The sequence below is a fragment of the Phyllostomus hastatus genome, unplaced genomic scaffold, assembly GCF_019186645.2.
Source record: "Phyllostomus hastatus isolate PE091 unplaced genomic scaffold, TTU_PhHast_1.1 phas_scaffold_78, whole genome shotgun sequence".
In the NCBI taxonomy this organism is placed as follows: Eukaryota; Metazoa; Chordata; class Mammalia; order Chiroptera; family Phyllostomidae; genus Phyllostomus; species Phyllostomus hastatus.
Genome location: NW_025334041.1, coordinates 84,373,954 through 84,398,742, shown reverse-complemented (window position 1 = coordinate 84,398,742; position 24,789 = coordinate 84,373,954). Strand labels below are relative to the sequence as shown.

Genomic DNA, 24,789 nt, shown 5'->3' with positions numbered 1-24,789 from the left:
AGAATTAAGACAGCTGGGTTTTAGTCCTGACTCAACCAGCGATCAGCTCTGTTACCTTTGTCCAAGTTGCTGCTTTGTGGAGAACCATTCATTCTCTTGGGTAAGAGATGTATCTGAATGTTTATAATCTCTCCTTCACTCTGCACCCCCTTAGGGGGCCAGGTGGTCAACCTGATGAACCAGCGCCTGCAAACGGGCTTTACAGAGAATGAAGTGCTCCAGATATTTTGTGACACCTGTGAAGCTGTTGCCCGCCTCCATCAGTGCAAAACTCCTATTATTCACCGTGACCTGAAGGTAACAGACCACACTGTTTCATTGTTGTTCTTAGAGATTATTTTCTCTCTGCCCCCAAGACCGGGACAGATACTAGGGGGATGTGAGAAAATTAAGGCATGGCCCCAAATTCTCAGCTTGAGTTCTATGTGGGGAGAGAAGGTACAAAGGAAGGAAAGATATAATGGTATAGTAAAAGTATCAGTTTTATTACTTAAGTAGTTTCCAGAAATTCTTCCTAATCATCAAATGCTTAAACACATAATGTTTTTGTTTTTTCTGATACACTCCCAAATTCACTTTCCCAGGGGTCATGAAAAGTAATATCTAGTTTCAATAGTTGATAAATTATAGTCTTTAAAGTCTGTTTCCTATTTTGCAAAATCTGCTAATAGATTACTTTTAATATTTGTCCTACCAATTACCAACCCCTCGCACTGGGCCTTTCATATTGTAGTTGCTTGACAATGTTTGTTGAATGCACTTGGCACCCAGTTAAGATTTGTTAGCATTTATGGAGCACCAACTGTATGCCATGCACTCTACTAGACACTCTAGGTACACTGTCTCTTTGGAGAGAGACTTTTTTTTACACTTTATAGTTGAGAAAACTCAGGAGCAGAGAAGTTATGTGACTTGCCTGAGGTCATGTAACTGGGAAGGAGCAGCACCAGAATTTGACTCTTGCTCTTCTGACTCTAAAGTGTAGTCTGTTTGTATCATACCTGTGTTCCGAGAAGTGTGCTTCATGGCTAATAACTTGCATCGGCACCCCCTAGTGTGCTTGTTGAACGTAGGTTGCTGGGTTCCACACTGAATCTGTTGGGCTGTAATTTTGGTGGTGGTGTCAGGGAGGTCCAGGAATCATAGCTGAATAAGCACCCCAAGTGGTTGTTGTATATTCTAAAGTTTGAGAATCACAGCAATATACTGGCATTTTTGTTTAGGCTTTTTTAAAAGCTTTTTTAAAAATTGAGACATTATTCACAAACCATAGAATTCACTCTTTTGAAGTGTACAGTTTGGTGGCTTTTAGTATTTACATGGCTGTGCAACCATCCCCACTGTCTCCTCTCAGAGCATTTCATCACCCCCCAAAAAAATCCTGTGTTCATTAGCACTCACTTTTTATTCCCTGGTTCCCTAACCCTGGGCAGCCACTGATCGATTTTCTGTTGCTTGTTCTGGACTTCATGTAAATGGGCTCACACAGCCTCTGACCTCTTGTGTCTGATTGCTTTTACCTAGAATAATGTTTTCAAGGTTCATCTGTGTGGTAGCATGTGTCAGTACTTCTTTCCTTTTATGGCAGAATATTCCATTGTGTGAATGCACCACACTTTGCTTTTCCATCCATCAGCTGATGGACAGTTGAACTGTTTCTACTTTGGCTGTTATGAATAAAGCTACTATGAACAGTCACGTGCTAGTTTTCATGTATGCATATGTTTTTAGTTCTATTGGGTGTATACCAAGGCATGGATTTGCTGCATCATGTGGTAACTATGGTTAACTTTTTGGCAAATTGCCAAACTGTTTTTCAAAGTGGTTGCACCTTTGTATCCCATGAACAATATATGAGGATTGTAATTTCTCCACATCCTCACCAGTGCTTATTATTGTTCTTTTTAATTCTAGCCATTCGTAATAGGTGTGGAGTGATACACACATACTAGCTTTTCTGTACTAAAGCAGTTAGCTTTCAGGAAGATAGGCATTGGTATTTAACTCCATCAGCCTTAGAAATCCTTCTCCAGTGTCCTTCTGCCCACTGCCAGCCCTTTTGCTGAATAGAAAAAGGAGAATGCATCTCAGTAAATATTATGAGCCCGGCACAGTATGAGTACACAATTCTGTACAGATATAATATGGTTCCTACTCTCAAGATGTTTTAAGTGTTGGCGAAGGGATATAAATAAAACATTTAGACCTGAAACAGAAATAGGTGAAATATAAAACTTTATAGAACAAAGTGATGAATAGAATAAAATCAAGTGGCGTAATATATGATCAGATAGTGAGATCAGGGAAATGATGGTTGGAATCTTCTAGAAAAGTGGAATTTTGAAGTACTAGTGGGATGTGGGTCACAGAGAAGTTGAAAGGCATTTCAGGCAGAGTGCAGCACCCAAGGGGCTGTCTGGAGAAGGGAAGGAACCACAAGGCATTTGAGCAAGGAAAGGTAGTTAAGGCCCCAGGACATGGCACGTTGCAGACCAAGCTAGGAGCCAGTGCTCTGAGTGTGTATGGACATTTTATTTAAGTGTTGCCTTTAGTGATGAGTAAAATCCTTAGACCTGTTAGTATATATTCTGAAATAAGCAGTGGTACCAACATTTTAGGAGCTGACCTTGGTCCCTGTTGCCTGCCTTGGAAAAGAGTTTGTGGGGGACAAAAGGTAGGGAAGAAGCATGGCTGGGCCACACCAGCACTGGTCTGTGAGTGTGGGAACTTTTTCTGTGACCTGTATGAGCTCCAGCCTCTCTGCAGCTCCATTCTCTCCCCATGTCAGGTGGGGTTCAATTTCATATTCGAGTTCATTCTGTACCACTCACAGCATGACTTGTACTGATAGAATTGTAAGTGCTATGAGAGAAGAGCGTGATGGCATCCTTCATATTGCTGGATGCAAAGGACACTTCTCAGTCCCTGTCCTGTTCTCCCCCTGTGGCCTTTGACTCCTCTGTAACCGCCTCCTCCCTTGACCTCCGTGAGAGCATGCTCTACCTGGCTTCTCTTCACGCTTCCTGGTTACTACTCTAAACACAGCTTGTAAGCCTTGGTTTCTCATCTGTGAAGTGGAGACCACAGTGCCAGCTTTGTTAGGGTTGTGGTAAGGTTAAATGAGAGCACACATGTCACTGTCCAGGCACGGAGGTGGGAGCAAGGGAAGGAAGCAGAGAGGGTCCTCGAGCATCCTTAGAGAGTGCTGTTCCCATGTTCTTAAACAAAATCTTCCTTTACCTTAACCTTTTAAGCATTTATTGGATTAAATGAGGACAAAATGATCATTTTATACCCATAAATTATACCTACCCAGTTTACATATTCCCAGCATATGAATGCCCTGTGGTGTTCACAGTGTGGTGTGAGGTGGTAGCTAAGTGTCACCCAGTGATGGGAACCTACAGAGCCAAAACCTACAGTGAAGTTACAGAGCCATTGTGTTGCCTGAGGACATGGAGTAGGTCAGTGCTTGGGCTCAGGCAGCAGGAGCCCCAGACTCTTCCTTCATGGCACTGAAGAGCCCCTGAGATATCTTAGAGAAATGCGGAGCCAACTGGAATCGCAGGGTGAGGCCTTGATGTGAGCGAGAGGCTGCAACATGTGGTTCCCAGCCATCCCTCAGCCCTGCCCACTCCTTGGTGTTCCTAAGAGGCAGTGTAGCACTGGGAGCTCAGTGTTGGGCTCTGTATTTGTGTTTTAATCAATATTGAAGACTAGCAGGCATGCTGCCAGATAGCCAGCAGTGGTTCAGGGGGGCTTTGTTTCCCTTTCTTTTCTACCCTGGCAATAGGGAGTGTGAATAGGGGCCTTGGGAGGAGGTCTCATTGTGATTGTCCTAGAGGAGTCCTGTTGCTGTTGATTTTAGTCACTGACTCCTGGTTGTTTTGATCGAAGCTTTCCACAGCTCCCCAAATCTTACACTTGGTGCCGTCTGAATGCTTTCATTAGCATGTTAGATTTTGTTGATTCCTACTAGTGTGTGCGTGGTGGGCAGTCACATTTGCCTGCCACACTCCCAGCTTTCTAAGGCATGAGCAAAGTCCCCATATACCTCTCATTTGCCTTGGCTGTGTCTTGTTTGTCCTGGATGTGTCATTGTATCACATAGCCTAGGCCATTCTGAGTTCTTGGTCACTGCTGGAACCAGCCACCTCAGTCCTAGTGACAGCCAGAGCCAAGAAGTTCTTTATTCTCCTGTTGCCCAGAGAAGTGCTGGTTGCTGGTCATCTGGTTGCTTCTCTGTGAGCAGGTTTTCCATTTGGTAAGGAGATACCATTATGAATAAAAGTCAGTGGGACATGGGAAAGAGCACAGACCAGGCCAGCTGTGGGCCCCCGTGTTGACTCAGTGCCTCCCTGTGTGGAGGTCTGCTGTTCACATGCAGAACTGAGAAAAATGCCTCTTGTCCTGCCTGGTTGTACTTTCAAATTACATGTTAGGAAATACGCTGACATCGATCCTGGTCCTTTAGCAGCATATATTCTAAAAATAACCATAACAGAAGTTCTGTTCCTTATTGAAGAGCCTTCCTCAAATATATTAACATTTTATTTCCTCCATTTAAAAAATCCTATTTCTTCAAAGAATGACAGAGGTTATTATTACAGATCATGGGGTCATAAACCCAGGAAGCTCACCTAAGCCAGCCCTCTCCTTTGGATAATAAGGTGACCTCTGTCCAGAATGGTTGTGACCTGTGCAGCTAATTCAGTGATCCAACCAGAGAACAAAGGCTGAGGTGTTTTACTCCCATTTTGGTTTTTGTTTGGTTGGTTTTGCCCTATTGTACCATGGCGTCTTTCCCAGCACTTAAGAAAAGGGGAAAAGGGTTAAGACTTAAGTGCATTCAGATTGAAAAAGTCATGAATGTCTTCTCTTTTGTCAGAAAAGAGATTTGGATCTCGTACAATAGGCTGAAGATTCTTGTCCTATTTTTAGGATCACAGATTTGAAAACCTATATTCATCTAATCCTCCAGAATTTCCCGTGGTAATAAATTCTGACTGAAATGCCTGAATGCCATATCTGTTTGAAATAATGTCAAGATGTAGAGGTCAGTAGGAGGTGGCTTTTCCAGACCTTTTAGCTAAGCAGATTTTGGGAGTGACAACTTGAATAACACTCTTAAGCCAAGGGGTTGGGAAGTAGTCAGCAGTATTAGACTCTCAGAGAGCCAAATGACTTGAGGATTGTAAGCAATGGAAACCAGTGTTAGGCTTACATCCTAAAAGGGGCATTGCCAAAAACAAAGTCACTACGCAAATTCTCTGAAGCTTTCAGAAGATGGTGTCAATATTCTGTTGGTTCTTTTCCTTCCTAATCTCATTTAATCTCCCTTGGCCCTAGTCTAGACCTGGCTCTCTTCACCTCACACCTGGATGATTGCACCTGCACTCATGTCTGCTTTCTTTTTCTCCCTCCTCTGTCACCATGCTGACCTTCCTAAAACACTTCTTCTCATCTGCTGCTGACTGTTAAAAATGCTGAGTGGCTCCCTAGTGGCCTTATTCAGTTTGCCCTCTGTCTGTTCCTCTGGTCTCCTCTCCTGCTCCCATCTCTTTCTCCAGTCTGAACTGCCTGTGTTCCATAACTGCATAATGCACATCAGTGCAGTAGGGGATGCAGCCTGAACCCAGATCCTGCTCTTCCAGGCTTGTGACTTCACATATGTTAGGTAAATTGACTGTTTTCTCATCTGTTAAGTGGGGACAAAAAGGCTTTTTAAAGATTTCATGAAATACTACAGGTAAAAGTGTGTGGGGCAGCATCTAGCATGCAGTAAATGCTATTAGTTGCTGATACTGTTGTTATTACCACTCCTGCCTCTGTGCCTTTGTTCCTGCTACTAGTTTCACTTATCTAAGGCCTTCACTCTTCCAGGGCCCAGCCTTCTCATCTCCCCATTCATAAGAGTGCTAGCCCATAGTATGTCCAGTCCCACATTTCCAGTTTTCTTTGCAGTACCAGGAGAGTTGTTTCCGCCACAGTGGTCTCCCTCTCTGCTTTGGCCACCTCAGCATGCTCCCATCTTGGCACCTCTGTGTTAACTACTCGCTGCTTGGAGTGCTCTTCCCTCAGGTGGTCCATGGCTGCCCCCTCCTTTGTTTTGATCTCTGCTCCTCACCTGAGTGACTGTGCTAGTTACAGTAGCATCCCTCTTCACCATACATATATTTAACCTGCTGGGGGGGTTTAATAACATTTACCACCATGGTGCAATTATTTTCTTATGATCCTCAACTGGATACTAAGCTCCATGAGAAGATAAACTTTGATTTGTTCATAGTCTTATCTCCAAAACCTTGAAAAGTACTTGACATATAGTACAAGTTCAAATGTTTTTCTTTAATAAATGAATGGTAGTAACAAGTTATGTTTACGTAGGGAGATGGACAGTTTGCATCCACATACATTCTCTTACTTGGTTCATAACAACAGTGATGTAAATATTATCAACTTTAGTTTGCAAATGAGAAGCAAGCTCAAAGAGCTTTAAAGACATGTTCAATGTCAAGCATCTATAATAAACCCTGAGGTCCTCTGAACCCCAAGTCCACTGTGGTTGCCAATGCTGTGCTCTGTGTTAAGCGTTTGGGTGGTGACAGTGCTGCCAATGATGTAGGGTAGAGGAGGTTTTTACAGGTGTCACAAGTCACAAGGTCAGACTGCTGCTGAGTGGTTTCACCTTCATAATCTCTTGATTCTCCTTGCAGAGTCGCAGAGCAGGGATTATTATTTTTACCTGCATTGATATTTCTGGCTCTCTTGTCTACTTTTGTACACACCCTTAATGTTTAACTGGTTTTCCTGTAAATATATTTTTATACAATACTAGCTTTGTGCCTGGGAGGGAGGCAAGCTGAGGTGAACCAGATTGGATATAGTGTAACTCCTGAGTGCTGCAACTCTACAGGTAACCAGAAACATTAACCTAGTTTTTAGGATAGGGGGAATAAATACCCCAAAGTGCCTTATCTTTATGCTATCCTTTGTCTACCTGATACTTCTCCAATCCCCACCTGCCAATAGTGATTTTGGTCCCTAGAACTACCTTGCCTGCATTTTGATGCGAATTAACTTTTCAGTTTTCTAGATTATACATTCCAGCATTAGAAGTATAGAAACTGATTTGGGAAGCGACTGCACACATACAGTAGGAGAAGCATGGTTTCACATGAGCTCTGTAGGATACATAAGGCCAGAAGGGAAGGTTGTTGCATAATGATGCTGTATAAGGGATCTACAGGTACCTATGTGCGTAAAATACTGAACCAGATATAATATAATTACCTAGACCAACGGTTGGCAAACTTTTCTGCAGAGGACCAGATAGTGAAATTTTAGGCTTGTTGGCCATACAGTCTCTGTATCAACGGCTCAGCTCTGCTATTGGAGCTTGAAAGCAGCCACAGAATAGAGCAAAGGAAATGCCTCGGTTTGGCATGAAGGTCTTACTTTCTTGACCCCTCCTAGTAACATTAAGTTCTGTAGATTTTGTAGGGTGGCCATGGAAGATTTTACTGAGGAGTTAGGGCTTGAGCAAGAGTTTGAAGAATGGCGAGGATTCGACTAGTGGAGAGGGAGCAGTTGAATAAAGGACAAAGCAGGCAATATAGGAATGCTTAGGAGACATGAGCAAATCGTCCTGACCAGTATTTATACACTTGGTTTCTCATTGACTAGATTCCTATTATAGGGGCATTTCTGAACCTAAAGGACTAAGATAGTTCTGTTCTTCACCTGGTGTCCAGTACATTAGGCAAGTATAGTCCTCTCCCCTACCAGGGCAGGAGGGGGGGATGGGAGTCTTGAGTCATTGCTCTGCTTCTAACCTGCTTTCCGCCTGTCCTTCAGAGATTTAGGTTCACTCCGTGGCTTTACCACTGTGAGTCTTGCTTTCCCATCTGTAAACAGGATATTATTATATTGTTATTATGAGGTAATAATCCATGTAAAGAGATAATCCATGTAAAATGCTGAGTAAACTAGCACTCCTAATAGTAGAAGTTCAGTAAGTGGTAGCTGTTGTTTTTATAACCAATAGATTGGAAATACTAGTTTTGCTTTGTTGGAATTATTTTAAGTTTTTAAAGTGAATATGTATGTTCAGGACGGTTTGAGTAAAGGTAGGGGTCATAGAAGGCATTCTAGACTGAAAGAGCATGACAAAAGGTCCAAAGATTTGGAAGTTTTTAATTTGAGGACTTTCTTCTGCAGAAGTGAGAAATATGGCTAGAAATTGAAACAGAAAAATGAGACTTTTGCCTCCTCATTGTGGAGTCCCCTCTTTTTGCCCCCTCCACTCTCATGTTCCCTGGTAATGTGCATCTCGTTTTGTTCCACTTGGGGGTGAGCCCTGTTGATATACTTGGAGGAGAATAACTTTCCTATGCACGTGAATGGGATTATCAGAAATGAAGTATTTTATTTATCTAAATGAGAACCAAAATTTCATACACATTATTAAATGACATCCTGGAATGGATGGGGGGGGAATGTTTTTCAGGTTGAAAATATCCTCTTGCATGACCGAGGCCACTATGTCTTGTGTGATTTTGGAAGCGCCACCAACAAATTCCAGAATCCACAAACTGAAGGAGTCAATGCAGTAGAAGATGAGATTAAGAAGTAAGCTTTTCCTCCTTTTTTCGAGTTTTGTCCATTGTGCGATCAGTAACTTCCAGCCTATGGATAAGAAGGTCGGGTGGGAAGACAATGATGCTGGTCAGTTGCCCTCTTCTTAGATTGTGTTGGCAGTTGGTTGTTTGATTTTAAGTGGAGGATGTGGAGGGGGTTTACAATTATTGATCAGTAGAGTAAAATGAAGGACTCTTATAGCACTTTATCAATAGGCCTGTGGTCATTGTACACAGATATTTTGATTTATATCATGAAGCCCTTAAAAAACTGAATAGTGCCCACACCATAGAAATACTTGTGATGTTTTTAAGTGGGATCACAACAGCTGTGAAGTAATTAGTCAGTTGAATGTGCTTTTACTGAACCCTAAGTTGTTGTGTATCCCTTCCTTCTCATAAGGAGCTCACCTGCAGTACAGTGGAGGGCTGAATAGGGCCATGGAAGTCTCCACAGATAGTCACTGACTTTCATGAGGAAAAGCCTCTTTGGTTATGTGACTCCAGTAAAAATTTGACCGATTTTCCTGTTCTGTAGAGTGTTGGATTTTTCATAGGCAACAACACTCACTATTAAAACTACTACTGATTCAGTAGTCTCGCATGCCCGCTCATATCCTGATCCTCTCTCTCCTGCACCACTCCTGGCAACCAAGGCTGGGGCAGGAAAACTTCTGGCCCAAGGCCCTGATGGACACTTAAAGTACCCTCTGACCTCTAGAGACTCAAGCAGCACAAGTCACATGCTTGGTAACATCAAGAGACTCACTTGAAAGATGAGCTCATATTCCTCTTTTCTTGAGTCAGAGATAAAAGGAAAACTGTTGTTTCAGCCCTAATCCAGCATCAAAGATCAGTCCCCGCCCTCTCCCCCACCCCATCAGGGCCTGTTTTCAGCTGTTCTCCAGAGTGTCCCAACCAGTATTAGGTCTCTGTGTCAAGCCACATTAAAAGGAATTACTATTTTTTAAAAACATATCAGCAAAATATAGTATCAAACAACAAGGGTTTATAGGAGGAAATTTTGTTATTTGAGGACTCAAGAAAAGTTGCTTTCAGAGTTTATTGAATGCCATCGTGTCTGGGTCCCCACATGCTCTTGGATTGGGACTGCAGCCAGAGGGCCACAGGTGTGTGCCAAGGACAGTTCTTATTTCATCTGCCCTGATGTTTCATACTTGCTTCTGCAGATTGCTCCCAGGGAACTCACATGCACATATTCTTAAAGTATTCTGCTACCCCTGGTCTTCGATTATATCACTGACATATTTAACAAAAAATTAATCTCTTGATTGTAGGTACACAACGCTCTCCTATCGGGCACCAGAAATGGTCAACCTGTACAGTGGCAAAATCATCACTACAAAGGCAGACATTTGGGTAGGTGTCCACTAACCTATCCACAGCTCAGATGTCAGCAGTCTTGATTGTAACCTCCCGTTTAATCCAGACAGTGCCACAGCAAGAGTGGCCACTGTGCCACATCGGTGTCTACTTATCCTTTGGCACTATTCTTAACTCGAGATGACCAACCACTGCTTCTTGCAGCCTGGCCAAGAAAATTACTTTAGAGCTCTGTGACAGTTATTCAGGTGACTTGCCCTTTATTTGGGTGGTTGTCACATACGTGTTACTAGTTTTTAAGAGAAAAACAACTGAAATACTTGTTCTTTATTGGAGCTTAATTTGGTAATGAGAGTAGAAATAATGTAACTCAGCAGCTTAATAGTGGTGTTGAGTTCTAATTTAAAATTATTTACAAATTAATAGTACATAGTTTTTATTTGTGATAGTAAATGCAGATGGTGCCAGTATCACTCAGGAGACCCATTGGCAATTATGGTAAATAAAGCTCTAGTAGCAATCTGCTTTCTTTCTTTTTTTTAGGCTCTTGGATGTTTATTGTATAAATTATGCTATTTCACTTTGCCATTTGGGGAGAGTCAGGTGGCAATTTGTGATGGAAACTTCACAATTCCTGATAACTCTCGATATTCCCAAGACATGCACTGCTTAATTAGTAAGTATTTCATGTTTGTAGTTTTATATTGTTCTCCCTCATCTCTAGGAATGAATTGGCGGATAAAGGGAGTGGTGGGTTGGATGCAGAGATAAAGAAGCCAGTTGATAATGGTTGATCAATCAAACATAATATAGCAATATCTAGTGAGAATGGTGTGGGTTTTTTTTTTTATTATTGTTGTTTGGGGTCTTTTGCTAGAAATCTAAACCCTATTTTATACCCCAGTCAGCTGCCTGAGCAGAAACCCTCACTGCACTTTGAGCAGTGTAGCACTGCCCTGTTCTCTTCCCGGCTGTGTGAAAGCTCTGCTTTCCAAAGGAGTCCAGCTGACTCATGTCAAGTGATAAATTCATCTGTGCTAAGCTGGAAGCAACTCAAATTAAAATAATTGCAGTACATCGACTGGTGTGAATTCATAATTAAGACTGTGTAACTCTGTGGAACTAGGGTTTTCCTCTCCTTTAGGTTAATCACTAGATTTTGATAACAAGTATTGAAACTCAATGCCTTGTTTTAAATACTTTTTTTTAAATTCCCCACTTTTTTGCATTGTCATAGTAAGCATATGTACTTGTGTTCATTAACCAGATGGTAGAACAAGTAATCTTTGCATAAGCCCCTGTTCTAAAGTGCTAAAGAAACAGATTATTTTTTATCACTGTTTTACATCAATGAATACATGTAGCATCTAAATTTTAACCATTATGGATTATAATTCCTGAGCAACCTAGTTTAGGTCCTGGGTGGGGATGCTATGGAGAAAATAGAAGCCAATGTGGGGCAAGCATCTGACATTTGTTGAGGGCCCACTTGTACCTCATTTAGTTCTTAAAACCTTATGCAATAAATGTAATTATCCCCATTATGCAAATGAGAAAACAGAAGCTGAGAAAGTATAGGCAACTTACCCAAGTAAACTTGGTTATAGTTTTTAAGTGACTACCCATTCCATTATGCCAGTTTTTATCAATCAGTCAATCAATCAGTTTCCACCATATATTAACAGAAAAGTGAGGGAGGGTATTTAAAGGAATGGAACGTGGAATTTAATGGTTATTGGATTGTTTTCAGAGGTAAAGTGTTATATCTATTCTAGAATTACAGCTATTTAAATGAAATTGGAAATAAATATGAGAAAATGGCCCAATGTAATGCTGGAATGATGGATGTTTTGGGTAATAACTTTTTTTTTTGTTAACATTTGTATGGCAAATTCACATTAAGAAAAACAGCCCTTTGTGAATGTCTGTAACATGACATCTTTATAAACTCTGATCTATATATTTCAGTTTACAAACTCTTTGAAGAGTTTAGACCCTAAACTCAGAGGTCTAAAATTAAAATTAAATTTATTGTCATCTCCCTATCCCCTTTTACTCCCAGTTCAAGGATTCCCTCTCTTTTCAATTTCTATCAGTGGTGTCACCATAAAAGCCTGGATGACTGAAATTTAAGGTTTTCTTTGGATTTGCCTAGCAAGAGAGAGGAAACAGTATTTCCTAAGTAGCATACATGCTTTCTTTGGCATTTCCTGTTTTCATTACATTCTCTCCATTCTCATCACTGTCACGATCATGTGTATGTAGACTCTGTCAGCTCATGCCTATGGTAGTAGATTGCCCATAGCCTGTCCCCTCCTTCTTCACACCTATCCAACACACCTTCACCAGAAGATAAATTTGTACCCTGGCTGGTGTGGCTTAATGGATTGAGTGCTGGCCTGTGAACGAAAGGGTTGCTAGTTTGATTCCCAGTCAGGACACATGCCTGACTTGTGGGCCAGGTCCCCAGTAGGGGCACATGAAAGGCAACCACACATTGATGTTTCTCTCCCTCTCTTTCTCCCATCCTTCCCCTCTGTCTAAAAATAAATAAATAAAATCTTCTAAAAATTTTCAAAAAAGATTAATCTTGTAAAATGCCACCCTATCATGTGCCTATGCCGTAAACCATGACCACAGTAGGGCCCAGACTCTTAGTATGGCATTTAAAATCCTTCATATTCTGGTGCCATCCCACCTACCCAGCCTTATTACTCTGTGCTTTCTGACAATGAAGTCTATGCCCTGGCCTTCTAGCTTCTCTGTTTCCTTGTAGCAGAGCATGGTTTTGCCTTTCTCCAAGTCCGTCATTGTTCAGACTATTCTCTTACCTGGAGCTGGTCTTTTTCTCTACTTTCCCCAGACTGACTAAATTCTTTCTTACCTTCAAGGACTAGCTCAAGTTTTGCCTCTTCTGTAAAGCCTCCACAAGACAGCAGCCTCATTAGTTTTTTCTGAACTTAGTGCCTAAAACATGTATTTGATTTCTTAAGCAATAAGTTGCCTTGCATTGTTGTTTATATGTATGTGTGTCTTTTTAAAGATTTTTTTAACTGAGGATTTTTCCAGTTTCAGAAAGGGCAGCTAGAAACAGACTAGTGATCTATAGAGCTCAGTAAAAGTAGAGATGTATTTGTTATTTTGTGATTTCTTTTTGACCTGAAACTAGCTTAGATCTCTAATAAAATAATAATAAATTCATAAAATTTGAGTGTTGGTTATAACTATTAAGAATAATCACTTGTGCCCTGGCTGGTGTGACTCAGTGGATTGAGTGCCAGCTTGCGAACCAGTAGGTCACCAGTTCAATTCCCAGTCAGGGCACATGCCTGGTTGTGGGCTGGGTCCCCAGTTGGGGGCATGTGAGAGGCAAATGATTGATCTATCTCTTGTTCATTGATGTTTCTCTCCCTTTCTTTCTTCCTTTCTTCCACTCTCTCTAAAAATAAATTTTAAAAAATCTAAAAAAAATTCATTTGTTTAGCAAGATTGACCATATAACTTCCTAGGTACCAGAACATGAAGGTAGTAACTTCCATATTAAGAATTTGAGTCCCTGTTGCAAAGCACGGAGTGTGAATTTCTGGTATCTTTGTTAACAATTCAAAAACTTTGTTATTTTCTTGTGGATATTAAACATTTTAAGTGAGAGCTTCCTTTTCTGAGAAGGGAATAAATTGACAAATTATACTATCTGTCTTTTATGAGGAAAAAAATTAAAAACAACAAATTTTGGTCACAGAGAAATTATGCTTTCTAGATACTGTACTGTTAGGATATTATTAAATGCATTCACATATGTTTGTTTCAGGGTATATGTTGGAACCAGACCCCGACAAAAGGCCAGATATTTACCAGGTCTCCTACTTCTCATTTAAACTACTCAAGAAAGAATGCCCGATTCCGAATGTACAGGTATGTGAACGTCACTTTTTAGGGGAAGTCAACATTATTGAATTGTCGTTTAGAATTTCTGGAGTGTCAGTCATCTGTTCAGTGAATGTAGATGTCCCTTTATCTAGTAGGGCTCATTCACTCGCAAAACTAACTTTGAAGCAATTGTTATAAACAGAATCCAATTTTCCAATAGAATTTAATTATAAAACTGAGACAGCTACATGAAAACAAAAAAGCTCTAGGGATTAAGTTGAACACTTTGGGTGAAGATTGACTGAACTATTGTCTTTCTGATTTTCACAGTTCACTAAGAGCCATGTGCAGATTTTATTTACCTGTAGAGGTGGTTAGGCGGGCTGTTTTCCTGAGACAAGGCCCTGGACTTGCCCACATACTAGTTGGAACATAAGTCCCTTGTCCCTTTACTCCTTCATTGCAGTACAGCTTTCTTGATTTTGCTTCTGCTGTGGGCCATCTGTGACTCATGATCCTTTCTTCCACCCTCCCCACACACATCAGGCCATAGGAATGTTTTATGCACTAAGTAATCCTAAACTCTGCACTCACAGTTTGAGTGCAGTTCTGGCAAACACCCTTTTTACAGCCTTGGCATATTTTTCGTGTCATAATATGATCTAACTCTTTTGAATATTTTAGTAATGAATGGCATCATAAATACGTTCTAATCTGAAATTTTCTTGCCTGCTTCTCCAATAATGAAGTTCTGATGTCATTTTTGGTGCTGATAAATAACACTCCACTTTCCCTCCCACACTTGGATTAGGAATCATTCAGAAGTAGGAATGATTGGAATCATTCAGATATAGGAATGATATAGGAATCATTCAGACGGAGCTCAGAATATTGGCATTATTATTAATAAGATTGAATCAGAAAACATCCATTTATGATTAAAACACTCAATTAAATGGGTATGAAGTAAAATACCTTAACATAATAAAGGCTATATATGACAAACCCTTAGCTAATGTCATACTCAATGGTGAAAAACTGAAAGCTTTTCCTCTAAAATCAGGAACAAAACAAGAATGTCCACTGTCACCACTCTTATTCAACATAGTTCTGGAATTTCTAGCCAGAGCAATCAGGCAAGAGAAAGAGATAAAGGGCATCCAAACTGGGAATGAAAAAGTAAAAGTGTCACTTTTTGCAGATGACATGATTCTGTATGTAGAAAACCCTAAAACTACACCAAAAACCTGTTAGAAACAATAAACAAATACAGTAAAGTTGCAAGATACAAAATCAATGTAGAAAAATCACTGCTTTCCTGTATACTAACAATGAAATTTCAGAAAAAGAAATGAAAAAAAAAAACAACCCAACAACAACAAAACCCAATTCCTTTTGCAATTGCAACCAAAAGAATAAAATACTTAGGAATAGACTTAACAAAGGATGTAAAGGATGTATATACTGGAAACTAGAAACCATTATTAAAAGAGATTGAAAAAGGCACAGTGAAATGGAAATATATTTCATGTTTCTGGTTTAAAAGAATCAATATAATTAAAATGGCCATATTACCCAAAGCAATAAACAGATTTAATGTAACCTCCATCAAAATTCTAATGTCATTTTTTAAAGAAATATAGCCAAAAATCATCAGATTTGTATGGAACCACAAAAGACCCCAAATAGTCAAAGTAATCCTGAGAAAAAAGAACAAAGTTCTGACTTCAAATTATATTACAGAGCTATAATAATCAAAACAGCATGGTACTGGCAGAAAATCAGACATACAAACCAATGGAACAGAATTGAGATCCCAGAAATAAAACCACATGTATATGGACAAATAATTTTTGACAAAGGAGCCAAAAACACACAGTGGAGAAAATAAAGCCTCTTCAATAAATGGTGTTGGAAAAATTGGAAAGCCACATGCAAAAGAATAAAACTAGACTACAGGTTGTCCCCATGTACAAAAATTAATTCAAACTTGATCAAAGACCTAAATATAAGATCTGAAACAATAAATTACATAGACTAAAGCATAGATACTAAACTTATGGACCTTGGTCTTAGAGATTTTATAAATTTGACCCCAAAGGCAGGGGAAGTAAAGGCAAAAATAAATGGATGGAACTATATCAAATTAAAAAACTCCTGTATAGCGAGCCCTGGCTGGCGTAGCTCAGTGGATTGAGCACGGGCTGCGAACCAAAGTGTTGCAGGTTCGATTCCCAGTCAGGGTACATGCCTGGGTTGCAGGCCATGACCCCCAGCAACCGCACATTGATGTTTCTCTTTCTCTCTTTCTCTCTCCCTTCCCTCTCTAAAAATAAAATAAATGAAATCTTTAACAAACAAACAAACAAACAATCAAATAAAACTCCTGTATAGCAAAAGAAACCAACAACAAAACAAAAAGGCAACCAACCAGATGGGAGATGATATTTGCAAATAATAGCTCCAACAAGGGGTTGATATCCAAAATATGTAAAGAACTCATGCAAGTCAACACCAAACAAACAACCAGTTTAAAAATGAGCAGAGAACCTGAACAGACACTTCTCCCAAGAAGACATACAAATGGCGAACAGATATATGAAAAGATGCTCAACTTCTCTAGCTCTTCAGGAAATGCAACTCAAAACTACAATGAGGTACCACCTTACACCTGTTAGAATGGCTGTTATCAACAAGACAGGCAATAACAAGTGTTGGAGAGCTTATGGAGAAAAAGGAGCCCTTATTCTCTGCTGGTGGGAATGTAAACTGGTACAGCCTCTATGGAACATGGTATGGAATTTAGGAATGTGGTTCCTAAAAAAATTAACAATAGACTTACCACATGACTCAGCAATTCCTCTTCTGGGTACCTACCTGAAAAAACTCAAAAACATGTATTCTCAAAGACATATGCACCCCTTTGTTCATTGCAGCATTAGTTACAGTGGCCAAAACATGGAGACCACAGCAGTGTCCTTTGATAAAGAATTAGATAAAGATGTGGCTCATATATACAATGGAATACTACTCAGCCATAAGAAAAGACGAAATTTGTGACAACATGGATGGACCTTGAGAATATTATGCTAAGCAAAATAAGTTAGTCAGAAAAAGCTAAGAACCATATGATTTCATTCCTATGAGGGATATAAAACTGAAACTCACAGACACAGACAACAGTATTGTGGTTACCAGAGGGGAGGGGTTGGTGAGGGTAGTAAAGGGTAAAAGGGGCCAAATATATGGTGACAGGAGATTATTTGACTTTGGTGGACACACTATACAAAGAAATCATAGAATTGTACACTTGAAACCTACATGATCTTATTAACCAAGCCACCTCAATAAATTTAATTTTTTAAAAATTGGGAAGTGTTCACTAATATTCTGGACTAGTTTTCTCTGAATGTGATTAGAATCTGTAATAGAATTTCACTTGCACAGAAAAAAAAAAAGATTGTGTCAGAGAATGTAGCTCGACCAGTCAGTCTCCCTAATGTTAGAGCCTCATGACCAAGCAGTGAGCACCTGATTCCTGAGAGACTGAGAGATGGGCTCTTCCCCAGAGGAGGGAGAGCAAGGGCGAGCCAGACAAGTTCACCTTTTTCTCCCAGTCTTATCAGTGGAGTAAGTTACACCTTTTCCCTTGAAAGAGGAACACTTGGAGGGTGAAAGAGAAACTAGGAGACATTTTCTTTGGAAATCCTCCCCACCTGGAAAAGGTGAAGGAAATGGGACATCCCTTTAAAAGCCAGTTTCATTATTAGTATTCCATTTGTTGTGTTTTCCAGAATAAATGAGGGATATTGTATAGTAACCTAACATGCCACTAACATGGGACTATCCCACGTGCCTATTCATAAAGTTAAATAACATATATATAATTGAAAGCATTCAGATCGGTAACTAGTTTTTAATAAGTCAGCTTCACAAGTCTGAAGTCGCTTGATACTCCCTTAGCAGAGGTCAACAGTGGTCTTGTGGTTAGGGACAATTAGTGGTCCCTCAAGAGACAGTATTAGAGGGATGGTGCAGATTCCAAGCTGGAGGAGCTCTGCTGGACCTGTGTGCTGGGAAGAGCTGCTGGCTCAGCAACCAGACACACTGTGGCTGTGGTTCTCTTCCATCATTCTAACTAGAAGACTGCATGTACCCTGGTTTGACACAATACTCAGCTCTAACCTACCTAATATCTAGCTGAGGGCTTAAATTTAATATAGGTTACAGACATCTTTCTCCATTTCTTTCATAACACCACTTCTCAGATGTGCTATAGGGAGAGAAGGCACTGAGATGAAATCCCAGTAACATTAGCCATACAAAAGGTTGAGAACAACAGCATAGGAACGTGCTGTATGCAGGCTGCTCTGTCCTCTTCTCAGCTGCTTTGCCTCCCTGACTGAGGCTGAGTCCAGTGGGATATGCTTTTGATTAACTTCCCTCCTCTCTATCAGAGATCAGGGTCCGGAAGCCACTCCCAAAGAACCCCAACACATATTTCCATCAGCCAAATCATGCTCTTTTTAAAAATTTTCTCTAAATTCTGTAGAATTCTCCCATTCCTGCAAAGCTTCCTGAACCAGTGAAAGCCAGTGAGGCAGCGGCAAAGAAGACCCAGCCGAAGGCCAGGTAAGAAATGCCTCAGTGAGCACCTGTGTGCTCTGTTGTCTCAGTAGCACGGGAGGGTGCCTTGTATTTCTTGATTCTTCTGCCGTGGCCAAGATGCTCACAGCACAAGAAAACAAGCTCTGTCTCCTTGGGACAGAAGCTATCATTTGGGGGTACAAGGAGGAATATAATGAAATATAGTGATCTATTTTTGAAGATAATCAAAAACTCCACAGCTGTTTCCCTTGCTTGGGAATAGGCTCAGGGGCATAAAGGGAGGAGACAACAGCAGACTTTAAATATTGCTAGTACAAGAGTGTCCTAAATAGGTGTCCTGGCCTTTGTTTAGCCTCTTTCAGCACCCTAATCCTCCACTTCCCTTTCCTTTTAACTCTCTATGGCCCTGGCCATGTTAGGAAAGTACAGGTCAAAGCAGAGTCCATGTACAGCCAAAGAGCCTGTAGACCTTAGCTACTCACATTCTGGATAACCTAGGACAAGGGTGTCAAACTCATTTTCACCAGGGGCCACATCAGCCTGGAGGTTGCCTTCAAAGGGCTGAATGTAGAGCTCCTTGCCCCTAGTTAAGGAGTAGTTACATTTATACAGTCCAAAAATTACATTTGGTAATTTTACATTAGGATCTTCCAAGAAGCAGATGCTAAGAGAGAACTAAAGAAACTAGAATTTTATTTGAGTAAATGCCCCTGAGGGAGAAAATAGGGTGGGAGCCAGGGAAGGCTAGGGGAACCATCAGAAGGCAATGTAAATCAGACCCAGAGATAAGGAGGAGAAAGTTGGGTGGAAGTGACCTAAAAATTGCCACATAGTTTAAGGAAGGTTCGCCAAGGGTGTCAAGGAATCCTTGAGTCAAAGTTAGCTACCAGAGGAACCTGCTATGTCCCAGGAACAGTCCCTGCCCTAATATCCCTGCGGCTGGGATAATAAGACTGGGAGCAGCCTATGGAAAGTGTGGCCTCAGGGGCAAGCACAGCAGGAGTAGTGGGTTTCGGGAGCACAGCAGCAGAGGCACTTGGTCCTTTATGCTGCTTATATTTGAAGGTCTGCAGGACACAGTCTCATGGCTGCTCTGCCTTCCAAATGGTAAATTCTGAGGGTGGTCCTAGAGATGCTTATACCCCTCTATTTTCTACCACACTCCCACGGCAAGGAAATATTAGCAGCAAATTACAAACAAAATACCCTGAATGAGAAAATGTGAATTTTTATAGAACAGTAAAATAACTTCTACATTGAAAAAAATTCTTGAATATTTATAGAACGTCTGCTGATGTGGCTCTAAAGTAATGAGACTTTGGTTTTTAACAAATTTAGCAAACTATATCCATACTATTAGTTTGTGGTCTGTTTATTTCTTGTGTAAGTCTGCCATGCTCACCTCTGGGAATTGCTTCTGAGGCTGATTTAATAATTTAGTATTTTGGGTTTATGGCCATCTGTACTAGGCCCAAACATGGTATTGCTGAAGCTCAGCAAGGATCTCTTCCCACAAAGCACACACATTTATGAAAATGATAATAACGATTAACATTTGAGTGGTACTCTGTCGTGTAAAATGGATAAAATAGTACCAACATCATAAGGCAGATGTGAACATCAAATGCATAAATGACTGTGAAACTGTTTTATAAATTGTAGAGTTCCCAGACAGTTTGTATGGACCTCAATACTGCTGCAGAAATAACGGACACATGACAGCCAAGAAATTTGGGTCTAAGTTGTCCTATCTGTACTGTACAGTGATTTCATTTTCATTATCCTGTTCACTCCCTAGTCCCAACAGATGGGTTTTTCTTTCTAACTCTGTTGTTAAAGTGACCTCTATTCATTGAGGCATCATATATACTAAATCCAATACTAGGTACTTTACATAAATACAATGGCTTTTCCCCCCTTTAAAACAAACCTCTGAGGTTATTTTCATTTTACAGATTAGAAACCAGACTCAGAATTGTAAGTTGCCCAAGGCAGTTAGTCACTATGCAGTTAGTAAAAGAATCTGACCTCCAGCATCCATACTTTCTACTCTGTATGTTAAGTGGTTTGCCTGAGATCACACAGAGAGGACAACTTAGAGTCAGATCTCCTGGCCTCACAGCCTGTGTTTTCTTGCAACATATTAAGACCCATAAAAACTGAAAGCTTGAACACTCTGCATTTTTAAAATGGTTTCATAGTCATTGATGCATTTGATGTCCACATCTGCCTCATGGTGTAAGTATTGATTTCTCCTATTCCATATATGGGACCCAGGGCTAACAGAGATTAAATGATATGCCCATTATTACACAGTTTGTAGATGGAGAGCTAGCACTCAAATATAATTTTCTTGACTCCAAATCCAATGTCTCTAAGATGTTGTTACCCTTGGGAGAAGTCCAGTGTGGAAGTTCTTAGCATTTGGCTTTCTACTCAAGTCTATTTATGTCTCACCCTTGCCTTTATCTTTCTTATACCTCTCTCAACAACTGTCTCATTTCCCTTCCCACCTCCCTTCCCCAGGTGATAGCCTCCCCAGATGTGATGGCTTTTATACTATCAGTTCTTCACCCAGCATGAGACTTCCCTCTAGCACAGTGATTTCCAGCTGGTGTGCCGTAAGAATTTTTAAAACATGCCCTACCTGAGTATTTAGTTGGGGACACTGACCCCTTTTTCCTTAGATTATCAAATTAAAAAAAAAAATGACAACAGCCAACACAACAATAGCTGTCTGGTGTGAATGAATCAAAATTATACCTTTTTGTCAGATCAGCAAAAAATATGTTTTTTGGTGTACTGCAGAATTTTAGTAATTAGTTATGTGTGCCATGGGATGAAAAAGGTTGAAAATTGCTAGTCTAGCAGGATGCTAATGAAAAGCTTTAGGGTCCAAAATGGAAGACCATGGAGGTATGGCACAGGGAGGCATGCGGGGCCAGCTACTATGCTTCCTGTTTTGCGTTTCATGGAGGCTGTGCCAGACATATTTTGGAAATAATATTCATGAAGCTTGTTTATTTTAGCTTTAACCTCAGCTATACTCCCGAAAGTGCATTTTTGAAGGACAACCACTCTGATCTGAGTTGGGTAGTAGCCAGCTGCCTGGACTGCTCCAAATGAATGAAAGTCGCCACCTGGGGTGGAGCACATCACAAGAGGAAAGCAGATCACCCAGCAGTCCTCCCCATACTAATTTGGGTTAGTTTGGCTATGAGTTCCACAAAGTCCAAAATTACAGTGGCCTGTGTAAGATAGATTTTTTTTTCTCTTACATAAACAAAGTCTGGGGATAAGTCGTCCAGAGCTGGTAGGGGCAACTCTGCTCCACAGAGTCCTCAGGTGCCCAGGCTTCTTCAAGCTCACCACTCTATGACCCATCACGCTGTGGCCATGACCATATGGACCAATATGGCAGCATCCTTAATCCAAGCAGCAGGATCAAGGAATGACCAAATAAGAAGAGAGACAAAGGGATGTACCAGTTATTACTAAAGGTTTCCAGAAACTGCCACATAACAATCCTGTAAGGCCAGAACTTAGATACACAGCCACACCTGATTACAAGGGAAGCTAGGCAATTTGATTTTTACTCTGGGTGATTCTATGTCCAGTTAAGTATTGTATTACCATGGAAAAAAACAATATGTGTACTGGAGGAAATAGAGTTCCTGTCACACTCCTCAAATCCTTCATCTTGAGTTATTTATTTGTTCCTTTTAGTTGCCTTACTGTGTTAATTTATTTGCATACTTTTTACAGTAGGGAGACCTTTTTGACAGCTAATTCTAATGAAGTTTGAGTTCCTCTACATCTGAAAACCACCTGCTTCAAACCTCTCTTTGCATCATCACCCACAGTGTATTTTGGGAAATTCTAGGAAGTGTTAGGTAAAAGGATCCCATGGTCCAATATATTTGAGAAACACTGAATTCTATACAGTACTTTCTTTGAGGTTCTCTATACATATTCACACATGAAAGGTTCTGAAAAGAAATCTGATCAATATTTTGATCAGTATATTAAAACTTATTTACCCTTAAAACCTTCATTTATAACATCTAATAACACATAACACCCTCTGGAAAATGTCAGTTAAGCAGATCTGGAAGGTTTGGATGAGTGTCAAGGGAAAAGCTAATCCATCATGTACTCTGGCTGCCCCTCTCCCGTTTTCCCATACTTTAATATGAGGTATTTTTAATATTGTTTTTTCTTTTCCTTTTCTAGACTGACAGATCCCATTCCCACCACAGAGACCTCCATTGCGCCCCGCCAAAGACCTAAAGCTGGGCAGACTCAGCCGAACCCAGGAATCCTTCCCATCCAGCCAGCACTGACACCTCGAAAGAGGGCCACAGTCCAGCCCCCACCTCAGGTTGCAGGTCAGTTTCTAGGGTGGTTTGAAGCTTAGTGTACCTCTTTGTTATCCCAGATAAGAGAGAAATCTTGCAAAGTCTGGTTTTGATTCAGGAATGGAATGCAGAGACACATAAAGAATGATGGTTTTCCTTGAGGAACAAGAGGTAAGCTGCCATTGAAATTGTATGGCAGGAGGCTGGCAAAAGGGGAGGCCTGTCACTGAATTCTGCAGGGGATCACCAAGACCACGGAAGCCTGTTGTCTCTATTTTTTTCAGTCTTTGCCCTCATTTTGTAGCTTGCTCCATTCATCTCATACCTACCTTTTTGTTTCATTTACTTCTCTTTGCCTTTAAAGAACCAAGACACATCTCTTTTTGACATAGAGGAATTCTTTTTTCAATGCTCTCTCTTGATGTATCTGTCACACCACTCTGTGTTTTGGTATTCTGTTTCTAGTGAGGTGACTGAGTTTAGTTTCACACAGAGGATTGATCCACATTATCAAGTAACTGAACTCAGCCATCACTTCCCTTACCAGTAAGCTGCTTTTGGTGAATTTGGTGGCCTTCTACTTACAAGGCATCCAGACTGGGATTGTGTAATCTACATGTAAAACATCAGCCCTGACCAGCATGTCTCAGTGGGTTGAGCATTGTCCTGCAAATTGAAGGTCACTGATTCTATTCCTGGTCGGGGCACATGCCTGGGTTGTAGGCCAGGTCCTCGGTTGGATGCTTGTGAGGAGCAACTGATAGATATTTCTCCCTCACTTTCTCCCTTCCTTTCCCTCTCTCTAAAAATAAATAAAACTTAAAAAAAATCGAAGAATGCTTTTATTCTGCATCATGCCAACAAGTACAAAGATTGTGTTTTTATGCAGTAGCATCAAAGGCTAATTGAATTTGTAGATACTCAGGATGCTGACTAAAAGAGTAATTGACTAAATGGGATGGTGAATAAAGGAAAGCTTTCTGAAGGAGGCAAGTATAGAACTTTGTTACTAAACCTTGTTTTGAAAAATATGAAGTACACAGTTTAGCAAAAAGGATGGACCTTCCAGGTACCGACAGTGAGGACCATATGGACTTTGGGATCATTTGTCCACTTATCACCCCCTCTTTCTTACTTTGAGAAGAAGAGAAGTTGTTTTTGTCTGGAAGAGTTTCAAGTCTTATATGGAGTTTATTCTTATTGCAGGATCCAGCAATCAGCCTGGTCTTTTAGCCAGTGTTTCCCAACCAAAAACCCAGCCCCCATCTAGCCAACCTCTACCACAACCGCAGCCCAAGCAACCACCAGCTCCTCCCACCTCACAGCAGACACCTTCCACTCCGTCCCAGGGTCTACCCACTCAGGCCCAGGCAACACCCCAACACCAGCAGCAACTCTTCCTCAAGCAGCAGCAGCAGCAGCAACAGCCGCCACCACCATCACAGCAGCCAGCAGGCACATTTTACCAGCAGCAGCAGCAGCAGCAGCAGGCCCAGGCTCAACAGGTAAGCTGGTCATAGTCTGACCTTTGCTTTGAGTATCTGAGTCATCACTGTGAAAGGCTCACTATGTACAGGAATCTGCCTTGGGAATACTAGAGAGCCGTTAACGATCACATCACTGATCACATCACTCCTTCTCCCAAATGTAGATACTAGAAGGCTCTGCATAGTAGAGTGATCACTGGATCACTCGCCCCTTTCACCTTTCTTCCCAGGCCATGGAGAATTTTTCACCTGACTGAGGAACCTCATAAAGGGAGCTAATTTTTAAGGACTTTTTTTCATGACATAATTACAACACAACACAAAATAACAATAATTTCTAACCAAATATCCAGTAGTTTTAACCCTTTCTCATGTCTCAAAATGTAAGTTGGCTTGTTTGAATCAGGATCCGAACAAAGCCCACCAATTGTATTTAGCTGTTTTTTTCTTTCATTATCTTTTCATATTATTTTCACTTTTTTA

At 40.8% G+C, this 24,789-nt stretch overlaps 1 protein-coding gene across 12 annotated transcripts in view; it reads left to right on the top strand.

Moving 5' to 3' along the window:
• The window catches only part of AAK1 (AP2 associated kinase 1), a 167,497-nt gene that overhangs the window by 96,398 nt on the left and 46,310 nt on the right, over positions 1-24,789 (top strand). For all 12 annotated transcript variants that reach the window (XM_045828860.1, XM_045828861.1, XM_045828862.1 and 9 more), the window contains exons 5-12: positions 155-297; positions 8,510-8,631; positions 9,938-10,019; positions 10,527-10,659; positions 13,795-13,898; positions 18,406-18,485; positions 22,695-22,849; positions 24,026-24,324. In XM_045828860.1, the coding sequence (XP_045684816.1) occupies positions 155-297; positions 8,510-8,631; positions 9,938-10,019; positions 10,527-10,659; positions 13,795-13,898; positions 18,406-18,485; positions 22,695-22,849; positions 24,026-24,324 (1,118 nt within the window). The remainder of the gene's footprint in view (positions 1-154; positions 298-8,509; positions 8,632-9,937; positions 10,020-10,526; positions 10,660-13,794; positions 13,899-18,405; positions 18,486-22,694; positions 22,850-24,025; positions 24,325-24,789) is intronic.